The sequence below is a fragment of the Talpa occidentalis genome, unplaced genomic scaffold (genome assembly GCF_014898055.3).
Source record: "Talpa occidentalis isolate TD23 unplaced genomic scaffold, MPIMG_talOcc4v2.1 talOcc4.15, whole genome shotgun sequence".
NCBI lineage: Eukaryota > Metazoa > Chordata > Mammalia > Eulipotyphla > Talpidae > Talpa > Talpa occidentalis.
Window position 1 is genome coordinate 12,458,230 of NW_023601543.1, and position 26,367 is coordinate 12,484,596.

General features: G+C 41.6%; 1 protein-coding gene and 1 pseudogene across 2 annotated transcripts in view; both read left to right on the forward strand.

Annotated features, from left to right (window-relative positions):
* The window catches only part of GPC4 (glypican 4), a 93,948-nt gene that overhangs the window by 49,813 nt on the left and 17,768 nt on the right, over window positions 1-26,367 (forward strand). For both annotated transcript variants that reach the window (XM_037511920.2, XM_037511921.2), the window contains exons 2-3: window positions 9,359-9,517; window positions 22,054-22,445. In XM_037511920.2, the coding sequence (XP_037367817.1) occupies window positions 9,359-9,517; window positions 22,054-22,445 (551 nt within the window). The remainder of the gene's footprint in view (window positions 1-9,358; window positions 9,518-22,053; window positions 22,446-26,367) is intronic.
* On the forward strand, window positions 10,214-16,913 carry LOC119245886 (protein FRG1-like; annotated as a pseudogene).

The window sequence follows — 26,367 nt, forward strand, 5'->3', positions numbered from 1 at the left end:
ATACATTGAAATCTACTTTCATCTGCAGAAATGTTTCTAAAATAACTTTTCTAAAAATTTTCTCAATAGCATAGGGCCCTTTAAATGGGAATACATTCTGGGTAAATGCCCCCAAGGTGGCAGCCCCAGATGTTAGGGCTTAATGGTGAAGGGTCTTTTTAAAATTTTAAACTTAAGATGTATACAGCATGATGCTTTGATTTACATGGCTATAGAATGACCACAGTGCATTCAGAGGAGGAAGAGGTTTGAGGGTTAGGGTAAGTGTGCCCTTCCCCACCATCCTGTGCTCAGTAAGGTTCAGAAGACTTTCTCATGTAACCTCTGTTCAGTGGTGGCTCATGTCCATGTTCGTGGGGATGGAGACTAACTAGCAGTTCATTGATGCAAAAAGTTATTAGGGTGCGCTGATTACTTGTAGTGGCCTTTAACCAGAATTTTGTGGAAGTGGATTTTAAGAGAATGTAATTAAGCACAAACCTTAAAAATGTAAATGTTTGTTTCCCCTCTGGCATGTCACCCATGCCTGGCTAGAATTTTAAAGAATGGTTCTTGTAAATTTGAAATCTGATGTTAGAACATAATTTTTTCTTGATGTGGAGCTGTCACTTGGCGTAAAAGCTTTCTAGATAACCATTCAGAGAGGTGACTTTTGGAGAACTAGTGATGAATGTATTCATTAGGTTTTACTGAAACCTATTCTCACCCTGCCTTTTAGAGGGAGGAATCCTAGTTACATGGTGAAAAGGAGAGTCATTAGAAGCGAAGGAGGGTTTTTATTTTGCTAGTTACCCAAACTGAGAACACTTGTGGGGAAAAAGGAGCAAAAAGAATGTTTAAAATGCTCATGACCTACACACCTGTGAAATGTATTGAAAGCAGAAAGTACTGTAGTTGTATTGGAGTCCATGTGTGGGAAGTGTGAGCTCCCAACGTGGTTGGGAGGATGCCTTCCTCCTTTCACTTTCTCCAGGATCTTAGTTGATTGCCCACAGGAGACTGCTCACAGGGGCATCAGAAGACCACAGCATAATGGGGGTGCAAGAGAAAGGGTACCTTGCTGGTGTCCAGCGTTGTCCCACCCTGGAAATCCCTGTGAGCCTGGTCTGATGAGCTGTCTTTGAGTTGTTCCTTTGAGTTGGTCCACCAGGGACTATGATGTCTGGCATGGGTATGCAGGTTCCCAAAGTACTGTTGGACACCAAAGGAAGACATGTTCTAGCCTCTGGTGGTTCCTCCTCAGGCCGCCTTCTAGTCATAGCTGACTAGATAATTGATGATGTCACAGACCATCAGTCTGGAGAATCAGTCTCTAAAGCCTCTCATCGCTTCCTCTATAATAACAAAACTTTAGAGATGGAGGAGAAAGGGAGCATGAAAAACATTCACAATAAAAACAAGAAAGACTGTGAAGAATTTCAGAAATCTTAATTTCATAGCATTTTGCAATAAACACCCTCAAGATCTCTATTTTTTTTTCCTCTTAAAGGAAATTCACACATGGTGCCTTCAATTCATTTGTGTTTCCGAAACCCACGGAAGCATTTGGAACCACTTATTTATTCCCAGACATTCTGTCCAATTAAGAGCCGAGTGAAAATTGGAAATCAGTATTTTAGAGAAGCTCTCAAATGATGCTAGGAAGGTACATGCAGCCAAATCCTTGACAAAAACAGATCTCCTTGGTTAGTGTAAAGCGAGTAATTTCTCCATCTTTTTCTGCCTGCCTCTGGCCTACCATGCCAAGAGCTCCCATTTCATTTCCTTTTTGTAAAAAAGATTATATTTATTTATTTAAGCACTGGGTACAGTCGAAGCACGGGAAGGTGAGAGAGAACTCACCAGAGCCAGAGCGGGGAGCAGAACAGGCAGAAGGACCGAAGTACACTGCTGAGGAGAGGTCTGCAAGCCATGTGGGACCCTTGCCAGTGGCCGGGGATCGAACCGATGCTGCAGAGGCTGCAGGCAGCTTCACAGCACAGCTCTTAACCACTGCGTCACTGGTGAGGCCCCCATTTCATTTCTGTGAGCCTTTTATTAACACTGACTGCTTGGGTGGTATTTATTGGATTTTCAGAATTGCTGAGGACTTGGGGGTTAATCTCCAGTTATTATTCCTGATGAGGCATGGACATCATATCATGGTTGTGCGAAGTAGCTGCAGCTGCTCTAAAGTGATGGTAATGTAAAGTCAAAGGGTGCATTTCAGGCCAGTCCCTGGCTGAGGTTGATGGTTCCTACTTTAGTAAACCTTTGGCCCAGTTAAAATGGAGTTCTGAGATTGTCAGATAAAACCTTTGGTTCTTCATTTGCTTATCATTTTGAAAAAGCAATAAAAAGTCCTGCTTGATTTTTATCTGGAATGGATTTTAAAGCTCTTGCAAGCTTACTGAAACGAAGTATGTACTTTCAAAGTAGCAACCCTAACTTTTAACTACACTGCGTAAAAGTATTCTTAGAAAAACATAATAATAAAACTGATTTTCAAAATGTATGTTTCTGATTGGCCTCCTCCATCCTACCTTGCAGGGTTAGTGGACCTAAAAATAATTGGCAGTCTTAAGCCCTCCAGAGCTATATTTTGGCAAGGTTTTGCAAAATGCTAACTAGCTGCATTTCTCCTACTGATTGGTAGGTGATCTCAAATCATACATCTGCATAATGACTGTAATTTATTTGCTTTATTATTAAGGTTTAGGTCAAATGACTTCAGGCTTTCAATGCATATAGCATATTATATGCAGTAATTTAACTCCTTTTTGTAAGGGGGGGGCTGTGAATTAATGTATATGTTCCCCGTCCCCCTGGGATTATTAAAAACCTTTAGAGATTTTGGGTTTTTGTCCCCATGAAGCAGAGCATTGTATGTCCCTCCTGGGGTTCTTAGGTAGCTTGGAGGGGCTGGAGTTACACAGGGACCTACATTTTAGCTCAGTCTGTGGCGACATGAATTTGGGTCTAGAAAGGGAACAAAAATGATTTCAGTAACTCTTTAGATCAACAGCAAGGAATTGTTTTACTTTCAGAACAAATAAAAATTAGAAAAAGAGTAAGGTAGCAATTGAGGGATTAGGAAAATCACCCCAGCAAATAATAGCTTAATGTAGCTCCCCAATCTTAGAATTACATCAAGTACTTTTTTTTTAAGCCTAATGTAAGTCTTCTTCACACACACATTTATCATTTTCACTTTGAAAACCAAAGCATGCTTTAAAAAAAAACACAAACTACTGTTTATCTTAGAAGAGGTTAAGATTTATAGACCTTGAAAAGGTAGAACAGTTTTCCTATACCTCACACCCAGTTTTCCCTGTTCTTCAACATCCTGCCTTAATGGGGCATATTGCCCCAGTTGCTGAACTGATACTCAGCCTTCTTTATTAACTAAAGTCCATACCTTATACTGATTTGCTCAGTTTTTTGACTGTTTAGTGGAAATAATCCATTAATGGAGAGATACCAAACAATTTAAAGTGGATGTTGGCTGTTAATACTCATGGAATTGGGCATCTATCACCAGAATCCATTTTAGAACATTTTCATCATCCTGGAAAGAAATCCCACACCTGTTAGCAGTAGCACCCCCCAAACTTTCCACACACCCCCAGCCCTAAGCAATCCACCTTGTGTTTACATCCTAGATATGCTGGACATTTCACGTAAATGCATCATACAGTAGTAATATGGAATTTTGGCACTGGCTCCTTCAGTTAGTATAGTGTCTATGCAGTTCAGTCATGTAACACATAGCACAACCTCATTCCTTCTTATGGCTGAATAATAACTCAATCGTATGGTCATGCCACTTTTTGTTTGTCCCACCTGTTGATGGATAGTTGTCTACGATTGATAATGCTGTGAACACCCACATGCTAGTTTTCATGTGATTTCCTTACTGCTCTCCTAATGTCTTTTTTTGATCCAGGATCCCATCCCCGACACCACATTATATATCATCAGCATGTCTTGTTAGAACCCCAAAGCTTTGCTTTTCATGGCCCTTGAGATGTCTGTGCCTGGTTGTCATCAGTAAGCCGCCATTTGTCCACACTCTCACAACTAATTGGTCTGCTCTTTCCTCCCCTAAAATCAGAGTCCAAGAAGAAAGGCCAGAAGGAGAAGGCACTGCTCTCCTGGCCCCTCCCACTCCCTCACCTAGTGGTCTTCTCATGGAGAACTTCTGTGACTCCTCAGTATAATCCATGTCCTTCATTTCTGTCTTCGTTGTGCAGTCTCACTGTTTGAAATAATGCTTCCTTGTTTACAAAGGGTATTTTTAGGCTCTAATGGGTAAGTGACTTTCCCAAGAGCCTACCTGCATCGAGTCCTGTAGAGCAGGGTCTCTGGCCCATACTCCTGACTCCCAGATGGCTCTTCTCACTGCCCGGCTGCCATTAGCAGTGCAGAATGAAAGAACCAGAGTGTTAAGTATCTGCAACCTTTAGTATTCACTTCCTAAAGTCCTCTCTTAAAGAGCTAAGTGTGTCTATTATTTACTAAAGGCATGGCTGCTTTTCACACACAATCAGCTGGGGTGCAGAGTGTATCTGCTTAACCAACGCCACTGGTGCACTTTGTCCCCTGAAGGTTTCCAGCTGCTGTTTCCACCAAGTGGGAAACTGAGGGGGGAAAATCACTTTATCTACCAGAGTCACAGAAAGCTAACATCTCAGTGGTAACCACAAGTATTCCTCCATCCCTGCTGTCCCCCCCTAGTGTGTGAGAATCTGAGAGACTTTTTGAGGTATGTAGTTGGAGTTCAAAATGAATTGTCTGAGAGAAACATAGAAAATAGTCGTAAGATACAGTTAAAAATAGTCAAGCTTGGTAGTAAACAAGCTGAGGGCGGGTCTGAGGATCTAACCACCATTTATAACATTTTATATGGAAAGAAGGTGGATTATGGGCAACTGAAAAGAAGCAGGCATTTAGCTGCACCCCACTTGTATCTCTGAGCAGCATTTGGTAAGTGAGTAAAAATGAGCTAAAGTGAGGAAGCACAGTTCCCCAGATTGTTCACTGTGGAACCTGTTAAAATAGGAATAGCTTCCTCATATTCAGTGCCCACTTCTTTAACTGCTGATTTGAAGTACTTCAAAAAAAAAAGAAGAAGAGGAAGAACCAATACACACTCTGGCAGGACTGAGTCGTAATTTATTGTGATTGTCTTTGTTTAGCTTTGAAAACTAGGGCATTGATATTAAACTAAAGAGAAATTACATAGAGCTGGTGTGATTGAAAAAAGTTTGGCTCTTTCGAGTGATTTTTTTTTTTAATGCCATAGAGTTAAGCTTTAAAAGCATGCTTCATTGACTCTCCTCCAAGCCTCCTAGGACAGGGCAAGGGGACCTTTTTTCTTTTGAAGGCCACTGACCCACAAAGAAAAAAACTAATCAAGGGCCATGTACAAAAAGCAACTTAATTTAGGTGCTTCCTTAGAAAACCATAAAGCATTCAATTCACCTGCTTTTTAAATTAAGAACAGGGAACTCTCAACAAGTACAACAAATAAAAAAAAATCCTTTGGTGTCAGAATATGCTCAGTTAAAGAGGGGGGAGTGGGAGGAAGAAAGAACAATGTAGGGAGAGTAAAAAGAGTGGAAAGCGGCCAGGAGTGCTGGAAGGGACTAGAAGAGATATAGGGGGGGAAGCTCTGGAAGTGGGTCAGGCAGGCAGGAGGTGGGTTAGAGAAATGGAGGAGGCAAATGATAGTTGCGGCTCCCAACCAACTGTTCACTTGAGTGATGGCATTAGCTGCTCCACTGCGATTTCCTGCTGCTCTGTGGCTCCATTGCTTAAGCCTTTCAAGTGGTGCTTCTTAAGAAAGGCTCTGTGGCAGCATCACCTCGGCGTGTGCCCAGTGCCACCCCCACAGTGTGTCTGCCCATCCCTTATTGGGGTCCTCTGTCCCTGTACCCAACTTGCAACCTAAAGAAAACTTCGAGACATCTTACTGAAATGAGAAGTATACAGGATCCCAGGTGTAGAAAGGAGATCTCCAGAAAGAAAAGGCACTTCTCTTTCAGTCACAACATTTTAGAAGCAGCCTTAAACAGACAAAACAATGTTTTTCAAATACGCGAACTCTGGCTTTTAATAGAAACCATTTCAGCTGTTTCAAGCAGAAATAGTCACGTTTTGGGTCTCCCTGGTTGCGCAGGGTTAAGATGCAACCTATGAAATAATCCACAGCCGCGGCAGCACGAGTTCGATCCCCAGCCAGGGTGCTGCCCACATGGCGCAACAGACCTCTCCTGGCTCGCCTGCTGCTCCCCTCAGCAGTGTGTTTCAGTGGATCTGCCTGTTCTGCTCCCTGCTCTGTCTCCGGTGAATCCTTTCACCTCCCACCCCGCACTGCTGGCCTGTACCCCCGTTCTTATATGATTAAATAAATAAACCTTAAAAAACTACACTATTGAAAAAAAGAAATATTCACGTTTTAAAAATCCAGGAGGCTGCTCAAGTTCTTAGAGTATGGAGCTCTCATTCTGCTCTCACCCGCACTGAGAAGGGTTCCCTTTTCCTCTGGTCTTCTCAGTGGCAGAAATGGCTTGTGGCACCAAATCCCCAGTAGCCTTAATCATGGCTTGCGCTTAAATTTACAAATATGTCTTGGGCAGCATGTGTCTCAGCCAGGGCTTTGGGCAAGAATGTCAAATTACATTTTCAACGAATGATTTTTAGAAACGCAGGTAGAATAAGTGGTGTGTTTGAGACTACGTGGGCAGAAGTGGCAGCCTGGAGGGGCTCGTTTGCGTGGCTGGGAGGACCGCTCGGCAGCGAAGGCAGCGAACACATTAGCCAAGGCCTACCTCATTGTTCCTCTTCCCAAGTCCAGCCTTTTATCACGAGGTAATGTCTTCCTGGAAAGGTAGCTCTAAAGTGAAAGCAGACTCTTTGTCCTTTTTTATTAGGCATTACCCAGACAAAGACGTAGCCCAGCGTTCAGGTATAAGCAGGTTCCCATGAGGCCTTGCTGAGGGTGGCTGGTGGGCATGAAATGGACGGACTACTGAGCCTTTCTCAACCTTTTTCATGTGCCAGCGAAAACTGGTATTGCCCTTACTCCACCGTGTAAAATTCCTGTGGGTAAATTTAAATGTCTCAACATGTAGTACCTTCTTAAATGCACAAAATTTTTTCCTGTTGTCTCTTCGAATTTTCTGGCTTTATGTGTGTATGTGTATGTGCCTGAGCCCTGGGTGCTTTCCGCAGACTAAGAAGCTTATTTTGTTTGGATCCAATAAGTGACCCTTTTGTTTGATGGTATGTATGAACCTGGTGAAGATCTGGTAAAGGAAAAACATAGATGATGTTCAGCTCATGTCCTTTTGCCTTGGAGAGGCAATGTGTGGAACACAATGGAACCTTCTCCAGGCCTGAAAGCCAGCCTGCGACAAAATTTCGCCCATGATAATCTTCAAAAGTAGCAACTCCCTTATTATAATTCACTTAAAGTAGTCTGTATGTCTTGTCATTCCGAGGATTCTGATGTTCTAGGGGGTATGAATATGGTATGTACTATGTATTATAGCTACTGCAAGCTTGTGCTTAGTGGGGTCCTTCGTATTATTTTCTCCATTAAGATGTGCTTGGGAGAAATCCTCAATCCTAAAACCTGGAGACAAATGCATCTGTCTATAAATACATGTTTCAGTGCCCATGACCTGCTGTGATCTTGTTAAGCCAGTGAAGAGCGAGTTTTGTGTTTGGTTGTTGCAAAGGTATTTCCGTTAAACTGAGCCTCAGCAACCTGCTTTCACTGACGGTATGTAAGATACTCTGCAATTTTACAGCTCGAAACTGTTATACAACCCTTTTCTCTGATTTTTCTCCCCCCTTTTGTTTGGTTAATATGACTTGTTAACCCAGGTTCTAAAAAATGCCAAGAGAGGATTGTTTCCTTTCGCCCTTCCTTACATAGTCCCTTAATGCCACATATCTCTTTTGGCTGGCAGTCAGGCTCTCCCTACTTTTTAATTGCCAGGAAGGAAGAATAATCAGGAATATATATGCTTAAGTAATTGTCTGCATATGTGCAGTGGACAGTCCTAATGATAGTGAAACAAATGGGCGACGCAGTCTTACCTGAAATCCACTGCTCCCAAAGCTATTTGGGAAAATATAGTAGGCCAAGACATCTTTCCTCTGAGCACTCAGTGTGCAGCAAATGGCCAGGTATGGCTCATTTCACTTCTCATGGCTGTTGTCCCATTAATGTTGTTAGGAAGATGGGCTTGGCATTCTCCATCCATGTATTTATTGTACATGCTTAACCACGGAGAGGTTCATATGTCTTCAATATACTCATTCCTGAGTTCCAGAGCTTTTGATTCTTTTCAGATCCCTTTTGTCTTGTGTGGAATATGGACAGCAATAACAGGAGGAACAGTGAAAGTGAATCCTTATAAACATTTGTACAAAATTATGCTAGGGTATCTATACCATACCAATCTCTAACAGATGGACTAACTGATAATAATTAGTGGGGTTTGTTTTCCAATGGCACCCTATCTCGGCCAATTATGAGAGAGAGAGAGTGTGTTGTGATCTCGTTAAAGTACAACTTTTATTCTGTGACAGGAGGAATAGGGAAGGGGTGAACTTTGGGATTTATAGAAACCCTCACCTCCAAACCACATGCAAAATGTGGTTGGTTTAGGGCGGGGGGAGGTGTTTTGTGGGCTGAGCTGCTGTGGATGGATAGGACCTTTACATTTCCCTTGACTCTTTGGGTCACAGCGAAGAGGACATTTACTGGATGCCATTAGTACAGAGGCATGAGGTTTATCTGCACAGAAGATGCTAGGGGAGAAAAATATATTAAGATTAAGGCCGTGTCAAACATACCACCTTTGTGACTTACGGATTCCTATTACCCAGCATGAAACCCCATTGTTTCACTTTGCTTTCCCACAGAATAACTGTTGTTACTCATAGATTTGCTCAGTTTTTGGTGGTTACCTGACATTGGACCAATCATTCTTTATTAAGGGTACCTTCTCAAAGACAGAAAAACTCATTTGCATGAGGTGTGCAGTAGTTAGCATAGACTCAAAGAATTTATAAGAGACACTTGGGTTGATACCAAGTGATATTTCTTTGCTGGCCACACTGATTTTCCATGGTGGAACAATCTTCCTGACTGTAGACCTTGTCTTTGGAGGTGGCTTTATTAGTTTATTTTTCCAATGAGAGAATACATGTCTTTAGTTCTGTGGACCTATGTGTTATGCCTAGGCCTTTGCAGGAACCTTATAGACAGAAATAAAACACAGTGTTGGCTTAAATCATACTTTCCCCTCTTGGATTCGATGAATGATGATGGAGATTGATTTTCCTGCATTTTGTCTTCCAGGTGATCATTTGAAGATCTGTTCCCAGGGTTATACCTGCTGCTCTCAAGAGATGGAAGAGAAGTACAGCCTGCAAAGTAAAGATGATTTCAAAAGTGTGGTCACCGAGCAGTGCAATCATTTGCAAGCAGTCTTCGCCTCCCGTTACAAGAAGTTTGATGGTATGTATTGGAACATTGGTCCAAGGAAGCATAGATATTTGCCTTCTTGAATTTCTTTTACCCCTCCTCCATTCACACTGAAGGGCTGACAGTAAAGTCTGCTTTTTCAGAGCGCCTCTGTTCTCCCTGTGCTCAAGTTTCCTCCCAAGATGATGCTCTTGTTGGAGCCTGGGGCCAAGTTAGCCCTACAGCTTTATTGCTAGAATCGTCCCGGATGCCCTAGAATCTGCATGGTAGGCATTATGGAAACATGGTCACAGGGAGCCAAAAAATAGATGAAAGTCGTTTAATTTAAATGGTTTCATATAATTTCTTGGGTGAACACAGACTAGTGTTGTTGACGCAAGTCACTAAAAAAAAACTCCTAATAAAAAACAGGCATCTGAGAACTTAGTCAAAATAACCATAGAGATTCTGCAGATGCTGGACTTCAAATTAAATTTCAAAATGGGTCCCCCCAAAGACAGCTAGAATTCCTAGAAGCTCTGTAGACCACAGACAGGATCAAAGCAGTGACCCAGAAGCAGCTACTAGACTGTCGTTTTCAGTAAACTAACTGGGTTCCATCCCTGGCCCGGTTTTTGCTAGTGCTCTGGCTTTGTCTGTGCAAAGCCACAACCAAACCCATTTCAGTCCCCTGTGCCAAACAGGATTCTCACATGCATACTTGCTTTAAATAGTGAGGAAATTGCCAAGATGAACCAAACGACAGACACTTCCATCATATCTGAAGCAATGTTAGCAATAACAGACTTTAGCAACTCGAGTATGGGGTCCAGAACACCTCAGGATTCTCTGGCACCGTTCACTCAGTTTGAAGATTGTCATGAAGTGGATTTAATTTTAATAGGAATGATTTCCTTTGTGCCTGTTTTAAAGGCCATTCTAATTACATAGTACCTTTGAAGCATGCTTTTCTTGACATTATGTGTGGTGAAGAAGTACAAGGCAAATTTTCGAGATGTGAAATGTCTTTGAGTATTTCTGCAAAGGGCTTGTTACCATGGTGAGAAGTTGAACTAAATTAGATTTGATATAGCTGATAAGGCAGTCCCCAGCTAAAGAACAGGTTGTATTTCAAATGTTGGCTTTGAGATTTGTTATTTGAAACTTATAACTGATTTAATAAGTGTTAGTTAGGTTCCCAGGCTAGACCACAAAAGCATATTTAATTTGTAATGTTGTTGAACAATTTTTTTTCTGTCCAGCATATCAGTTATTCTTACCCGTTTTTCCCCAACACTCTGGATGCAAAATTGTGTGTAGCCTTAATTTCATTTCCTTGGATGGATAAAAGAGCTTCTGTATCTATCTATCCTGTTTATGTTCTCAAGCCACCAACACACGTGCTCTAGCTGTAAAGAGTTTAATAACTGCATGAGGATGATGTTACTGGCAAAATCTATCACTATACCACCTCTACCTCTCTTATTTTTTTTTAAAGATTTATTTATTTATGCATACAAGAGCTGGGATACAGGCCAGAGATATGGGGGAGGTGAGAAGACCCACCAGAGACAGAGTGGGGAACAGAACAGTCAGACTGACTAAAACACACTGCTGAGGGGAGCAGTGGGAGAGACAGGAGAGGTCTGCTTCGCCATGTGGGTTGCTCCCTGGCCAACTGGGGATCGAACTCTTGCTGCAGAGGCTGCGAACTGCTTCATAGTGCAGTGCTTAACCCCTTGCGCCACCAGGGAGGCCCTCTTAGTTACTCTTACGGTTAGTGAAAACAATGGTGTTCGCATTTGCGACAATAGCCTGGGTATGTGCTTTTATTTTGAAGAGAAGACTTGGATAACCAGATAATTATCTTTGAAAACTTGAGGTGCTATATTTTAAAAATTACCACTATGGGGGCCTAACTCTGGAAATGAGAAGGAATAAATCCTGCTCTTGAGTAATGTCCGTCCTGTTGGCAGCTTAATGGCGTGGCCACCTCCTCCAAGTTGCCCCATTTCTTGTGAGACATGCTCCTCCTGGGGTGGAGCCCACACACATTCGTGACTCTTCTCGCCTGTGGGCCTGCTGGTTGAGCTATTCTTTCTCCTTCTTGCTCCCCACGGTTTCATAGCGCTACTCCTATCATTCCAATGTGTAGTTTTTAAAAAGCCATACAGAGAAACTTTATCTCAGTAAGTGTTAACATATGTCCTTTTAAAAAAGACAGAAAAACAGTTTTTCTTGCCCTTCACTGTCAGGCTTCACATTGAATAAAATGTGTTAACGCTGTGTCTTTATCAGTTTCCAAAGTGGTCACAAAAATATGATTATAAACTCCAGTTTGTTTCCTCTTACTTCAAATTAAAATATGGCATAGACAATAGTGAGCATAGATTTTTTTTTTGTTTGAGGGAGTAGAAGCTGAAAATGTTCTTGATCTGGAGATCAGAACGTAACTGGGATATGTTGCATATTTTCTCCAAATTGGGTTTTCTGAGGCCATTAGATCATTTTATGTGGTAAAACCTTAGTTGACTAGTATCCGACAAATGGTAATTCTCAAGTTGGTGCTGGATTTATTGATTGTTTGATTGAATGGTGTTTAGGTCTTGCCAACGCTCCTCAAGGTGTTAAAAGATGTTAACTGAAATTGTATAGGCGCCGTCTTAATTCCCAGAAACCCAAGTGTGTCTGGGGTGCTTAGTGCAAAGAATTGTCTAAGCAGTCATAAAAGTGGTGGTCAGGGACTGAGGAAATTGCCAAGGGACACGACAAAACTAGCATCTGGATCAAACAGCTTTCAAGGAGAGCTTTTTTTTTTTTTTTTTTTCCCCTTTTCTTTTTCTTTTTCTTGCTGTCACCAAGCATACCGTGTTAATTCAAAGTGGTAACTCCGAGCCCAGGCTACTTCTCTTATGTTAGGTGTGAGGTACCACTTCCTTTGCTAGTACACATTCCTACCCCCTGCAGAACTCAGGTTTCCTAGATTTGAAAACCTGTGCTTTAGAGTTTAAGGATTTACCTTTTTACTTTACTGCACTGTAATCCTCTTTATTCACTCTTTAGTTTTAGATGTTCAATATCAAATTTACCATCCTAGGCTTGAGGTATAGAACTAGGAAGTGGTAGTGACAGAGCTAGCTGCTCCCCCTCTTGGCCAGTTTCAGGAATTTTTAAAAGTAGAATAGCTAATTAACATAGCTGAATCAGTTGTCTCATGAATATGCTAATAAGATAGTTCTGGGGACTTTGAAAGAATTGCTTGGCAAAGGGAACAGAAATAATGGAAGTGCGGCATAATCCGTGTTTTAGGACCACAACATAAAGACCCACCCCAAAATGTCGCTTTTTGTGAAAGACTAGTTGTTTTAAAAAGAAGCACAGTTAAATCAAACAACCCAAATAGATTAAGAAGATTAGAGCTGCCATGTTAAATATATTTCTGGATTACAGAGTAGCAATGAGGTAGCAACTAGGAAGATATATTATTGCTAAACAACTCCCCGAATCACATTTTTTTGGCTAGATACTTTAAAAGAAATCTTAAAGGAAATAGAGATGTGTGATGCTAGTCTATTGGGAAACCACTCTTAATTTGTCATTTTACGAGCAAAATTAACAATTTTGGACGGGAGGCAGTGTGCACTGAATTGTCAGCCTGCTTCTGTGGTGAACCCACGGTGACCTGGGGCAATTAACTGAGTCTCAGTTTTCCCATCCATAAAATGAGGGGTTGAGCTAGATGCTCTCTAAAGACCCTTTCAATTCTAAAAATTCTGCAAATCTTCTGAATATGTGACTAGACCAGCTGCTTTAGTGAAAGGTCTTACGAGATGTTAATTAGCCGTCTGTATGCTACGCCCTCTATTTTCCTCCTATCATTTCTTAACTCTCCGCTACTTTCACCAGGTCTTTGAAAACCCTCCCATGAGCCTGAAGCTTGTTAACTCGAATAATAGTAGACATTTTCTGAATTAGCTGAAAACGCACATAAAAGAAATAATTGTCCCATCTATCTTCATGGGCCAAGTGTAATCAGAGTGGCCACCCTTCCCTCGAGCCCTAAAGCCTGCTTGTTTTCTATCATTTCACAGAGGCAGGACATGAAGCAGCCTTCAGGTTTAGCCAAATCTGTGTTTTTAATCACAGACTGAAAATTTTCCATAGTTTATACCGGCCATTACTTCATTAGGCCATTAGGAAAGCCAGCATGGAGGCTAAGGGGGCTGAAGGCATTAGAATTCACAGGCCCATGAAAGTTATGACCTCAGTGGGAGGGAGCTGGCCACTCACCTTAAAAGACAGATTCATCCAAATAAGCTTCATGGCCATTAGCTAAACTGAAATTTCTGGAATTTTCCTGATCCCTGACCTTAGTAGCTATTTTTCAATAACAGTCTTATTATTGTCTTTTGCGAAGTGCAGCCAGTATTGACTTAACTAAAGACCTCCTGGGAGATTTTTACCTTGGGAAAAGGGCCTTACACCTTCTCGAAACAAATGTGTCAGGACAACATAACATATGATTGGTTTTTAATCCTCCCCTCAGATTTCATTCATTAAGACAGTAAAAGAAAACAACGTGTTGCTTTTCTCAACCTCGTCTATCGTTCAGCAGCACCGTTTCACAGGATGAGCAGTTCGAGCCGTAAAGACCCAAGGTGTGCCGGCCTTCCTGCACATGCAGTATTCCTTCCATATCAAGCTACTGTCTTTGATTTTGTTGGACGGCACTGCTACTGTTCCCTTTACACTTATATTTTCTTCTCCTTCCACGTAAAAGAAACTAAAATGCAGGATCTTTTTGCTCATAATTTTATCATCTCAGTGAAACTTGATGAGAATGAGGAACTAGCAGCCTACTGTAATCAAATCAAATCAAGAGCCCAGACAAAAGACACCCACTTCTGTACTGACAAAGGTTTTCTGCCTTTTGAGTTATCTGGTGTGACCAGTTGTGACTCTCACATTGGCTGTCTCACCCGATTGGAACTGCTTGAGCACTTGCGGAGGGGTGGCAGCTGTTAACTTAGGTTTCTTAAGAAGACATGGCATTGGGGAGAAGCAGCTGATCTATTTTGGGGCAAGTAAATAAATTGAAGAGCTTCAACACCACTCCTTTTATCAACTGTGTTGGTTCATTGCACTTTGAGCCTGAGAGTTGCCGACCTTGTTCATCTCTGCCCACCCGCTCTTTCTATGTGTCTCTCTGTCTGGGCAAAGAAAAGGGCTTATTTGTTCTACAACTGCCTCAACTTGATTGAGAGAATTCCCAAGCCAGTCAGGCCTTTCTTGTTCATTGTCCCTACCCATCTCCATCACCCTCTCTCTGGAAAGAATTAGCAGAGGAGTTGTAACTCTTGTAATAAATATGACTCAAGCAGGTAGGGAGTTTCATGGGCAAGCCATTTTGGGGAGGTCAGTTTGGCAATGTGACAGAGGTTTTCAATATACTCATCATGCCCTTGGAGTAAATAATTCTATTTCTAGGTATGTCTCAAAGAAAGAAAGATTCTGCATGGAGAGGTATGCACAAGGATGTTCATCACAGTATTGTTTATAATAGGGAAGTACAGAAAACCAACCTACATGTCCCATGAAATTACATCTTCGCATGCCCATCCGATGTCATAGTATATGGTTGTTAGAAATGTTTTGGAAGAATGTTTAATCATGCAGAAAATGATAACCATACAGTGTTACATGAGAACAGGTTGTAAATACAATATTACCTCAACCACGTGACAATCTATATCCCCATAGGAAATACACAGGAAGGAAATTTAATAAACCATTGTTACTTACTTTTAGTGGTGAGATTATGGATGACTTATATTTTCTTTTTTTTAAAAAAGTTTTATTTTATTTTTTTTTAAGATTTATTTATTTATACAAGCACTGGGTACAGTCAGAAGCACAGGAGGGTGAGAGAATTCACCAGAGCCAGCAGGGAGCAGAACAGGCGGAAGGACCGAGGTACACTGCTGAGGGGAGCAGTGGGCGCGGCAGGAGAGGTCTGCCTGTCATGTGGGACCCTCACCTGCTGGCTGGGGATCCAACTGGCGCTGTAGAGGCTGTGGGCAGCTTCGCAACCCAGCGCTCAACTGCTGCACCACCGGGGACGCTCCTATATTTTCTTCTTTTCTGAATTTTTCAAATTGCTGCAATTCGAAAGGAATACAGGAAAAAAATTGTATTTTTATGAAAAATGTTAGAACTGCTTTGATTTTTTTTTAAAGATTTATTTTTTTTATTTATAGAATAGCTGGGGTACAGGCCAGAGGCCCAGGAGGGTAACAGGATTCACCAGAGACAGAGCAGGGAACAGAACAAGCAGACAGACTGAAAGCACTGCTGAGGGGAGCAGCAGGCGCGACAGGAGAGGTCCGCCGTGCCATGTGGGAATCTCCCTGGCAGGCCAGGAATAGAACCCACGCTGTAGAGGCTTCGGACAACTCCACAGCACTATGCTCAACCTGCAGCTCCACCAGGGAGACCCTGCTTTGATGGTTTTTAAAAATAATGTTGGGGTTTTCTTTTAAGTATCAGAATGCTCACTGTAGACCATTAGGCAAAATTAGAAAAATCAAAGCCAGCAGCAGTTATGTTGAATGAAGAGAATAAAGGAAAATAAAGTTGTTTTTGAAAATATGAAAGAATTTTATTTTTCTAGTTATAAAATGTTTATAAAAATTGAGGAGAGCAGAAGTGTCACTGGAACCATGGCCAAAATTCATGCTCAGGGAAATCAAGAAAAAAGATAAAAAGAAAAAGCAAGGATATAAAGAGAAAAAGAGAGGAGAATGAAGAAACCCAGCTTGATGTTGTTGTAACCTGGTGGATGGGAACAGATTTTGGTGAAATTTCAGGAACCAAAGAAATTGAAATGGATACAGGTACCTACATACATGTACTTGACTATGGACTTTTTATACTGGGAACTTCACATAAAGAAGTTGATGAGGAACATAGTCCTCCGGAGCAGCTGATAGCTGTCAAATTGTCTGATGTCAGAATTGTCCTGAAATCAGGCTGGAAAATACTCATTATTTCAGTTGGATTTGTTATTGGACATTCCAATGTGTTTGGACCAAAGAGAGCCAATCTTTCAAGATGGAAAAGTTGCTTTACTGGCCTTAAATAGCTGCTTTAGGTGATGCAACGAAGCAGTAGTTATACAAGCAAAAAGTAAAACAGCAGAAGAAGAAATGATGATTAGATCCTGTGCTGGAAGAGAAACCAAGAAGAAATGTGACCTAACCCGAAGAAGACAAAGGAAATGTTAAACAGTGTGAAATCAATGATGTAAAGAAATTTCAGAGTTTCCAAGACCACAAACTTCTTAGAATAATTAAAGACAGTAACGTCTTTAAAAGGCCCAGAAAGATGAATTTTTATAGGAAACATTTGTGGACAGGAGAGCCAAGTTGAAGTTGACAGATACTGCAAATGACCAGTACAAATTTGGTATTATCAAAACAATATACAAACCAGTGTAGATTTGTTACTGTCTTCTTTTTTTTCCTGAATAATCAATGGAAATGGATAAGAAAAAAGAAAAATTGAGGAGAAGGAAATTGAGAAATTTTACATCAGAAATAATCACCTCTGCTCCTCCACAGTCCACCACATCTGTATTCATCTCAAATCTTTTCTTTTTGGACACGGGTGGATTATTCATATACCTGCAAATTGGAATCATAACTGATTGTGCTTTTTGTGGCCTGGCTTTTCTCTTGATAGTAGACCCTGAGCAGATATTGTGAGGTTTGTATATTAGACCATATAGACACAGCAGGAGGTTAGTATATAGATCACTCGCAAGTGGTGTCTCCAGCTTTGTAGCCTACTTAGACTTACTCAAGCCTTCTCTGGGCACTTCTGTGTGAGAAGAAGAAAGACTGTGCTTAATGCAAATTGGTAGCTGATACTGGGAGTAGAAATGGAAGGAGGCCCTTTGAAAGCGACCTTACATTGCTGGTCTGTGTCCCTGGCCACCGAAGAGAGATTGTATTTACTCACTAGGAGCTTTAGCATTCAAAATGCATTAACTAATAAAATTAACCTTGGGAAGAAAGTCCTGTTCAAACTGGCAGGATCCCCTTTGATATGTTAACAGCCCCTAATAAGGCTGCAGCTGGCAGTTGACTTGTCATCCCAGGAGCAGGCTCTTGATGTGCTATATCAGTGAGGAACGTCAGTCAAGTTCATGTCCTTTTAGTGCACTGGGCACTAGCAGGTACTCTGGAGACGCGGGATTATGTTGTGATAGAGCAAAGTGCCAGTTAAATATTTATACAGGGTTGACCACAAAATGCAAGATAGAGGAGGAGATTGTCCTAAACTGAAGTTTCATTTTGGTTTCAGTCAGTAAAATGCTTGTCTAGTTTCCTTTTTTTTCTTGCAAATATAGCTGCTATGTTCTGCATTAAGTATTTGATCTTGGGTGAGAGAATGGATGAGTAAAACTGAGTTTTCTTTTTTAAAAAAGTTTTTATTTATTTATGCATACAAGAAATGGGATGTAGGCCAGAGGTGGGAGGGGGGTTGGAGGTGAGAGGATTCACCAGAGACAGAGTGGGGAGAACAGGCAGATCTGCTGAAATACACTGCTGAGGGGAGCAGCGGATGAGACAGAAGTCTGCTACACATTTTGGGTTAGGTCCCTGGCTGGGGATCAAACTCAGGCCACAGCAGTGATATCTCTGAGACTTAACTGTTAGGCCACCAGAGAGGACCCCTGAGAGTTCTTATTTAGCAGTTAAGATCTGACCCTGACCCTGATCCTGAGTTTTGAATGTTTAATCTGTGTCCTGTTAGTCATTGACAAGAAAAAATGCAAAGTTGTTTTTTTTTCCCCCTCATCTTACCACAAATTATTGTACTTTGATTGATGTTGTACCTAATTGGTATGGATTTTGGAATTTCAGTTCTGTCATCCTTACAAGGTCTCTCTGAGACAAAAAGCATGGGTAGAGTAATCCCGTGTACCAGTGTGACTAAATCTAAGGAGAAATAGTTTGAGTCTTTTGGATCCCTAGATTTTTTGTTCTGTTGACTCCTGTAGGTGACATACGAGGATATTTTCAAGCCTACTATAGGAAATGAGTAATTGAAAATTGTTATATGCTTAAAAATCTCAGATACACCCATAAAACCATGCATGGAGAGTGGCAATATAATAAAGGTAAATTGGATGGAGGAAGTTTGTATTTCTAGAAATTGGCATTATAGTCTGATTGGGCAGGAAGGTTAAGATGCACGTGAAAGCTATATGCTATGGCTTGAGCTCATAATAGCTACTCAGTAAATACCTGTCAAATATCATAGCCTTTTGGAGGGATTAAATTGTCAGATTTTAGGAAAGGAAATCAGTTTTCTGATTGATCAAATGATTTAGAATTTAGCATGTATGTAGTACCAAGCTAATTTGCTAAAGTATAAACCCACATCACACACACACACACACATACACACACACACACACACACACACCAAAACCTTCTGAGACAGGATTTGAATCATGGGAAATGAAGTGTGCTCCATGGTAGTGTTGGACAGCAGGCAAATAAGACAGCGAACAGGTGGACAAGTAGCTTTGAAATCAGTCTCTTCATTGATTGATTTCTCTAGTACTCTGAACTACCTACATTAGCGACATCAACCCAAAGCTCAACCAGGATGAGGAGCTCTAAGAATGATTTTTTTTTTCTATAAAATAGTCAGCATCTTAGTGTTTAACATGGAGCACTTTATTTTTTTTTTAAAGATTTATTCATTTATACAAGAGCCTGGAGTACAGGCCAGATGCGCCGGAGGGCGAGAGGATTCACCAGAGACAGAGCGGGAAACAGAACAGGCAGACTGACGAAATACACTGCTGAGGGGAGCAGTGGGTGAGACAGGAGACGTCTGCCGCTCCATGTGGGACCTTCCCTGGCTGGCCGGGATCGAACCGGCGCTGCAGAGGCTGTGGACAGCTTCACAGTGCGGCACTCAACCACCTGCGCCACCAGGGAAGGCCCTAACCTGGAGCACTTTAATGCCTAAAGGATGAACTGACATTTTATAGAAGTAATACATGAAAACTGAGCTTGACATGCCGCTCTGCCCCACCCTTAAAAGCAGAACCATTGTAAATGTCATTCATTAGAAATGCAAGTGGAATAGTTAGAATTGCTGACTAAATGAGCCTTGAAAGCCCAAGTCAGATAATTCTCTATATCCTATTTCGACCCTAAATGATGTGTGCCAATTTCATGAACAATACAGTAAAAATCCATTACAGGAAAGGACCTATGCTTGCCTTTGGAATCTGCTTTTAGATGATTAGATATTAAGTGCACTGGAATGACAGGAGATTTTCATATTGATCTCACTGACCAGTTCTTTATTTTTCCAATGTGTTAGCTGTGTGTGCAACACACTGGATGTGTAATAACACACAACTCAATGTACCTACTTTTTGCCTCTGATGAACCAGGACCATTTGGCAGGGGTACTAGTGATACAGGTAAGGTCTGGGAGGTAGACCAGAAGACAGTTAATATCTTTTTTTTTTTTTTTTTTTTAAACCCTTAGAGCCTCCAACTTTGAATTGTTTAAAAAAAAAAGGCTACGTGCATCTTGACAGTTAGTTGAGAGACACTTCCACACATGAAAATTTGTCCCCAAAGCTGAAGTCACGTTCAAGAATGCAAGAAAACTTTTTGAAATCACTATTCAGTGGAAGGACATTTTCCCCAATTAAAACATTCATGCTTTGCATTGAACATAGCCCCCAGCTGGAGGTGATTGCTAGTGAGAAGGGGATACAGGAGACTTTTATTAGAACAGTGATTCTCAAACTTTAGGTCCAGCAGAATCACAGATGACTGTGCCCTACCCCCAGGATTTCTTACTCATTTTAGGTTGGGCCCAAGACCTTGCATTTCTGACAAGCACTTCCGAGGCATGGCCATCCAGGGACCACTCAGGGTTTGGAGGTGCTTCCTCAAGCTCCTTGTATATTTTCTGGCTTTTGGCTCTGCACTTGTAATGGAGATGAGGAGTTGATCTGCCTATTTGTGGATGTTTCAGGGGGAATCCATTTCTATTTCTCCTTTTTTCTCTCAGAAAAGAAACATCAGGAAATAAGAGACAAGTGGTAGTAGAATGAAAACTAGACAGAAAGGAAAGAAGAGACCACCTCATCCCTTCCCCTCCAAAAAGACCCTACCAATGCACAAAATTTGGAAAATGGGAATCCAGAGGAGTATGGGCTTTAGCCCAAGCCTCAACACCATGTGGTGATGAGTTGGGGGCACAGGGGTGGGATCTCTTAGAGCTAAGGAAGGTCACACACATTTCCTTTAAAAGGTTTCAGTGGATTCAGTCCAGGTTTTGAGAAACTTTGGAATTTGTTGTCAGCCTTTGATCTGCCCACCCAACATGAGAAGAGAATGGTTTCAGAGCACCGTTGCATGTTGATAAGCTCGTGAATGTTTGTCTGACTTTAAAGGAGGCTTTATATTTTCTGTTCCTCACTCCGAGGCAGTTTATTATTTGATGTGGTTCTTATATTTTGCTTGGCTATTTATTATATTTCCTGCTTATAAATTTGATATCATGAGGTGTTTATGTTTATACCAGGGAAGAGATTCTTGAAGACTGATTAACAACAGATAAACACTAAACACTATTCGCTTCTCTCATTATTGAACTTCCTGAGAAAAACTTCAGAAGAAACTAATTTGTCATTTCTACTTAAGAGATTAAAATCTTTACCACTTAAGCATTGGTATGTGGCAGCCAAAAATTAAATCTGAAATAACCAGGTATTAATTATATCTATTTTTCCATGTTGTCTTATAAATATACCAAATCTGTGATTCAGTCTCTCCCCATTCACCCCCAAATCTCATGATGTTACTGGATGAATTTTAAGAACCCAGAGTCAACTTGGGAACTTTACTTTGTACTAATGTTAGAGGGATCGCTTAAGAACTTATTTTCAAGGAACTTATGAGCTCAATTCTAAGAGTGTTTCATTATGTTTCTTGGCCTCAAGCACTTCCCAGGCGGCTTTCTTGCATGTCATGCAGATGTAAGAAGAAGAAAAGAAAAAAACTGTGTCCAAGGAAAACATCTTTTGAAAACACCTGTTCTGGTGTCAGGTTGCAATTAGAAGACATTATTAACTTTGGTTTAGATTCTTGCATTAAAATGTTCTAGGAAAATGTGTGTTTTAGACTTTGTGCACCCATTGTAATCCAGTTCTTTATTTACACCGTGTGTGTGTATGTGTGTGTGTGTGTGTGTGTGTGTGTGTGTGTGAGAGACAGAGAGAGAGAGAGAGAGAGAGAGAAAGATTGACACCTGAGAAGTTGTTGATAAATTTTATTTTGTTCCTCATACACGTATTCACATGTGAGGTCGTGAGATTGGTTTTCTTTCATTTATAAATCATCAGAGATGCTGAATTCCCCAATAGAAACTCACCCTATATAGCAATATGTTTTCCCATTTCTATTCCAGATCTCCTTTTCAGTTTGCAGATATACCTAAAAGCCGTTATTCAATTACTAAAACCCCCTTTTTTGTTTTGTTCTTAGAATTCTTCAAAGAACTACTTGAAAATGCAGAGAAATCCCTGAATGACATGTTTGTGAAGACATATGGCCGCTTGTACATGCAAAATTCTGAGCTATTTAAAGATCTCTTCGAAGAGCTGAAGCGCTACTATGTGGCGGGGAACGTGAACCTGGAAGAAATGCTCAATGACTTCTGGGCCCGCCTTCTGGAGCGCATGTTCCGCCTGGTCAACTCTCAATACCATTTCACAGACGAGTATCTGGAATGCGTGAGCAAGTACACTGAGCAGCTGAAGCCCTTTGGCGACGTCCCTCGGAAACTGAAGCTGCAGGTCACTCGTGCATTTGTAGCGGCCCGCACCTTTGCTCAAGGCTTGGCAGTTGCCAGAGATGTAGTGAGCAAAGTCTCTGTGGTAAGCGCTGTTGGCATTCCTTGTTTGCTCTGGTTTGTTTCTTTTCAAAAGAAGTTTTGAGTGAGATAGACAAGTCAGTTGCTTCCATTGCTCCTGTAATAACCTCTTCTCTCTCATACTTTGTCTTTACGCCTGCACATTACGTAGTGATAGAGTGTGTTGAGCCCCCTCATCTCTCAGTATTACTCTTCTTTTCTTTATATTGTATTATTTTTTATTGAGCTAACATTGGCTTAGGACACTGTATGTATTTAGGGGTATAGGCTCACACCTCTTCAGGAGTGTGTCAGCACTCCACACCACCACCCAAGCACCCAGAGTCCTCCACCTCAGTCCGTTGTTCCCTGTCCTCCACACCACACCCCACCCCCAGGGTAGTCTCAGTTCTAGTCATTTTTTTTTTCCAGTGGTTTCCTTGGTAGCTATTTTTAGAAGCAGGATATAGGTTCCACTTTGGAACCTTAATATTTTAAAAAAGATTTATTTATTTATGCACACAAAAGCTGGGGTATGGGGGTTGAGAGGATTCACCAGAGACAGAGTGGGGAGCAGAACAGGCTGACTGACTGAAATACACTGCCAGGGATTGAACCTGTGCTGCAGTGGCTGCGGATAGAATCATAGTGATGCCTCTTAACCCCTTGCACCATCAGCTCCCTGATGGCCTTGGAAACTTAATTTTAATAATGGGTTTAACACTTCTTTTTAATTCCTATTTACTTCCCTTCCAGAGAAAGAAACATACACAGCTAGGCTTTCTGTGACACTTAATGTGGACCACCTGCTGTGTTCTGTTTCCCAGATTATGAGCAAAGATGAAATGGCAATATGTAGGCAGAGGCAGATGAAACAAACCACATTTTCCTTATTTGTAAGTGAAATTTCAATTCGAACCAGTCCAGTACTTTTCAGAAAGTCCTCTTTACTCAGGGGGCCCGCCTTGGTCAGCAGTGGTGACATGATCTCCCTCTTCTAGAAGGGGACAGACAGAGTGCAGCTTTACCTTTCCCATTTGGTTGCTCCAGAGAAGCTTTGCTTTCCTCAGTTCTATGCAGCAGGACAGGGTTGGAGCGAGATTTCAAGGGAAAAACTGTGATTCCTTCATTCACCCATCACTCCCAACCAAAGATGAAATTTGAAATTTTTTTTTTTTTAAGATTTATTTATTTACTTATACAAGCACTGGGTACAGTCAGAAGCGCGGGAGGGTGAGAGAATTCACCAGAGCCAGAGCGGGGAGCAGAGCAGGCAGAAGGACCGAAGTACACTGCTGAGGGGAGCAGCGGGCGGCAGGAGAGGTCTGCGCGCCATGTGGGACCCTCCCTCGGTGGCCGGGGAGCAGCGGGGATTGAACTGGCTCTGCAGAGGCTGTGGGCAGCTTCGCAACCCAGCACTCAACCGCTGCGCCACCGGGGAGGCCCGAAATTTGAAATTCTTGAAGACATTTCACCTCTGCCCTTCCATGACTCAATACCAGTGAAAAAATAGATTGTACTGGGCCAAAGTTACCTTTGCAGACTGATCTTAGTGCTGTTACCTTTAGACCCCCAAAGGTAAAGCCAAATTTTATTCTCCTGCTGAACAGTCTAGAGACACAAGGACAGCAGCCTCCACGTGGGTTGTTTAGCAGAGTGGAGGAGTCACTGACATCAAAACTCAAGAGCAGTGATAAAGAGTGACCTAAGTGCTTATCAGAGTTCATTTAGAGTGAAGGTGGCATATCTTTTATTTTCCAAATTGAGATACTTATTGTATAAACCGAGGCACTGATCAACAATCATACACAGGAAACATTTGACACTCATTCATGATAAGCAGCCAGGACTACACATGGTCCCTCTAGTTAGCGAGGAAACTTCCATTCGCCAGAGTGAAGAGAAATGTTCTAAAGAATTGTGTTATATAAAAGTGGTGCTTACAGGCTACTGCATATTAGAACTGGGTGGTAGAAGCATGAGTTGATTGGATGCATTTCATTACTACACTTTCGTTTGCTCTCCGGCTCATCTCCCCACCATAAACTGTCAGGAAACAATTCTTTCCAGCATGTTTTGGCTTTCTCCTTTCCTCCTGATATTTTCATTGTAAATTGCAAAAGTTTGTGGGGACACAGGAGGGTGGGGTGGGAGCAAGTGGGGAAGATGATGGTTATAATTAAAGGAATAGTCTGGTTCCTGAACTCCTGCCAACTGTGCAGCCATTAGTACCTTTGTCAGCATCCCTAAACAATGCATAGTTAATCCAGATCAAGTTATTTACACTGGAGCTCACCTGGGACCTTTCCCCTCCTTGAACCATTCCTCATTCTTGCATGGGTGCCCTGCTTTCCCTGTTCACTTATGCAACAAAGGTTGCAGTTACAACTTGAACTGACTGGTGCGCACTAAGCCGTCAGCCAAGCACTAAGTGACTGGTGAGCAGTAAGCCTTGAAAAGGGATATAGCACCAGGAGGCTTAACTTCAGGAGCAAGTCAGTTCTTAGCCTTGCTTCAGATTTTCTGGGCCCAAACATGCACCTATCTCAGCACACTCTGTTGAGTTTCACCATTCCAACTTCAGAAAAGTCCTTTAATTAGTAACAGATGGTTCCAGAATACCCTGGTGCTACACATCTTTGTATTACTTATTCCATCTTTACTTGTCATGGTTCATGATACATTTCTTATTTACCTGCTTTTGTAGCAGCAGTTTTGCCTGGAAGGGTGAAGTCTGTTGTGGTCTTTCAAAAATGCACAAGTGGTTACATGCACCATGAAAATTAATAGCTCCTATGCCAAAGAGAGTTGCACTCTCATGGTTTCAATTAACACTGACATAATGGGACTATGTCTACACCCCCACCCCAAACTACAGGGGCTATAATTAGAAATCCGTGCCTCACCATTGTGATGTCTAAATGACTGTCTTGCTTGAAAACAACGTCTATGGCTCCCCCTCCCCATTTGTGTTGATTCACAGGCCCCAAAGCTTACAAGAGGGTGACACAAACTATTTCGCCATCTCCCACAGTCACTGGAAGTGTAAAGTTTTTCAGGGGTCAGTGCAAAAACTTTTCAAGAAACGAAGTTCAGATATTAATTCAACCTTTAATATTGTTTTACCCCCACAAACTGAAAAGACTGGGAATACAACGACCCGCTGTAGTGGCAGTGGAGATGGGATGGCGGGAGTGTGGCGAGTGCCAAGGACTGAATCAAAGGAGATCACATGATCTCAAGAAAAAGTAGAGCCTTCCATGCACAAGTGCTTACGTGCACAAGGCGGTTAAGACAACGATGCTTCGATTTACGAATTGTGGTTCTAGCCTGTAACAGTCTAATGCTGATAGGGCTGCCTTGTGATTGAGTCGGACTTAGAGCTGAGTCTAATAATTTAAAGCAAGACATGCTTTCAAGTATTTACGTGATTTCATACTTTCTCTATAACGTATCTACAACTGTTTCTGAACAGATCTTAGCTCATCCCATAGATTTTGTCATGTTTTAAAAATTCTAGTACCAGGAAAATAGCTAAGAAGTTCTCATCCTGCCTTCTTTGCGAGTATATGTGTGTGCACTGAATTCAAAACCAGTTAGTTTTGTTGAATAAACTCATCACATCTCATGCCATGTTTGGGTTCCCTATCTCTTTCTATTACCATAATTTGGGGAAATATTTCCTGTTATTTTTATTGGGTGCTTATGTTACCAAGCAACCGATAAAATCTAGACCTTCTCTGTTTGTTTGGTATGACTGGCTGTGCAGAAAAAAATGTTGCAGCGAATGTATGTTAGGAGCTGGAATAAACGGAAGGAAATGTGTTTTTAACTTCAGCACAGCGTGTTGACTGCCATCACTGTGCAATGTGGCTCAAGGCTCATTCTGAATTACTGAAATGAAACCCAGCATTTTTCATTTGGGGGGCTGCTTGCAGTAGTTTTTA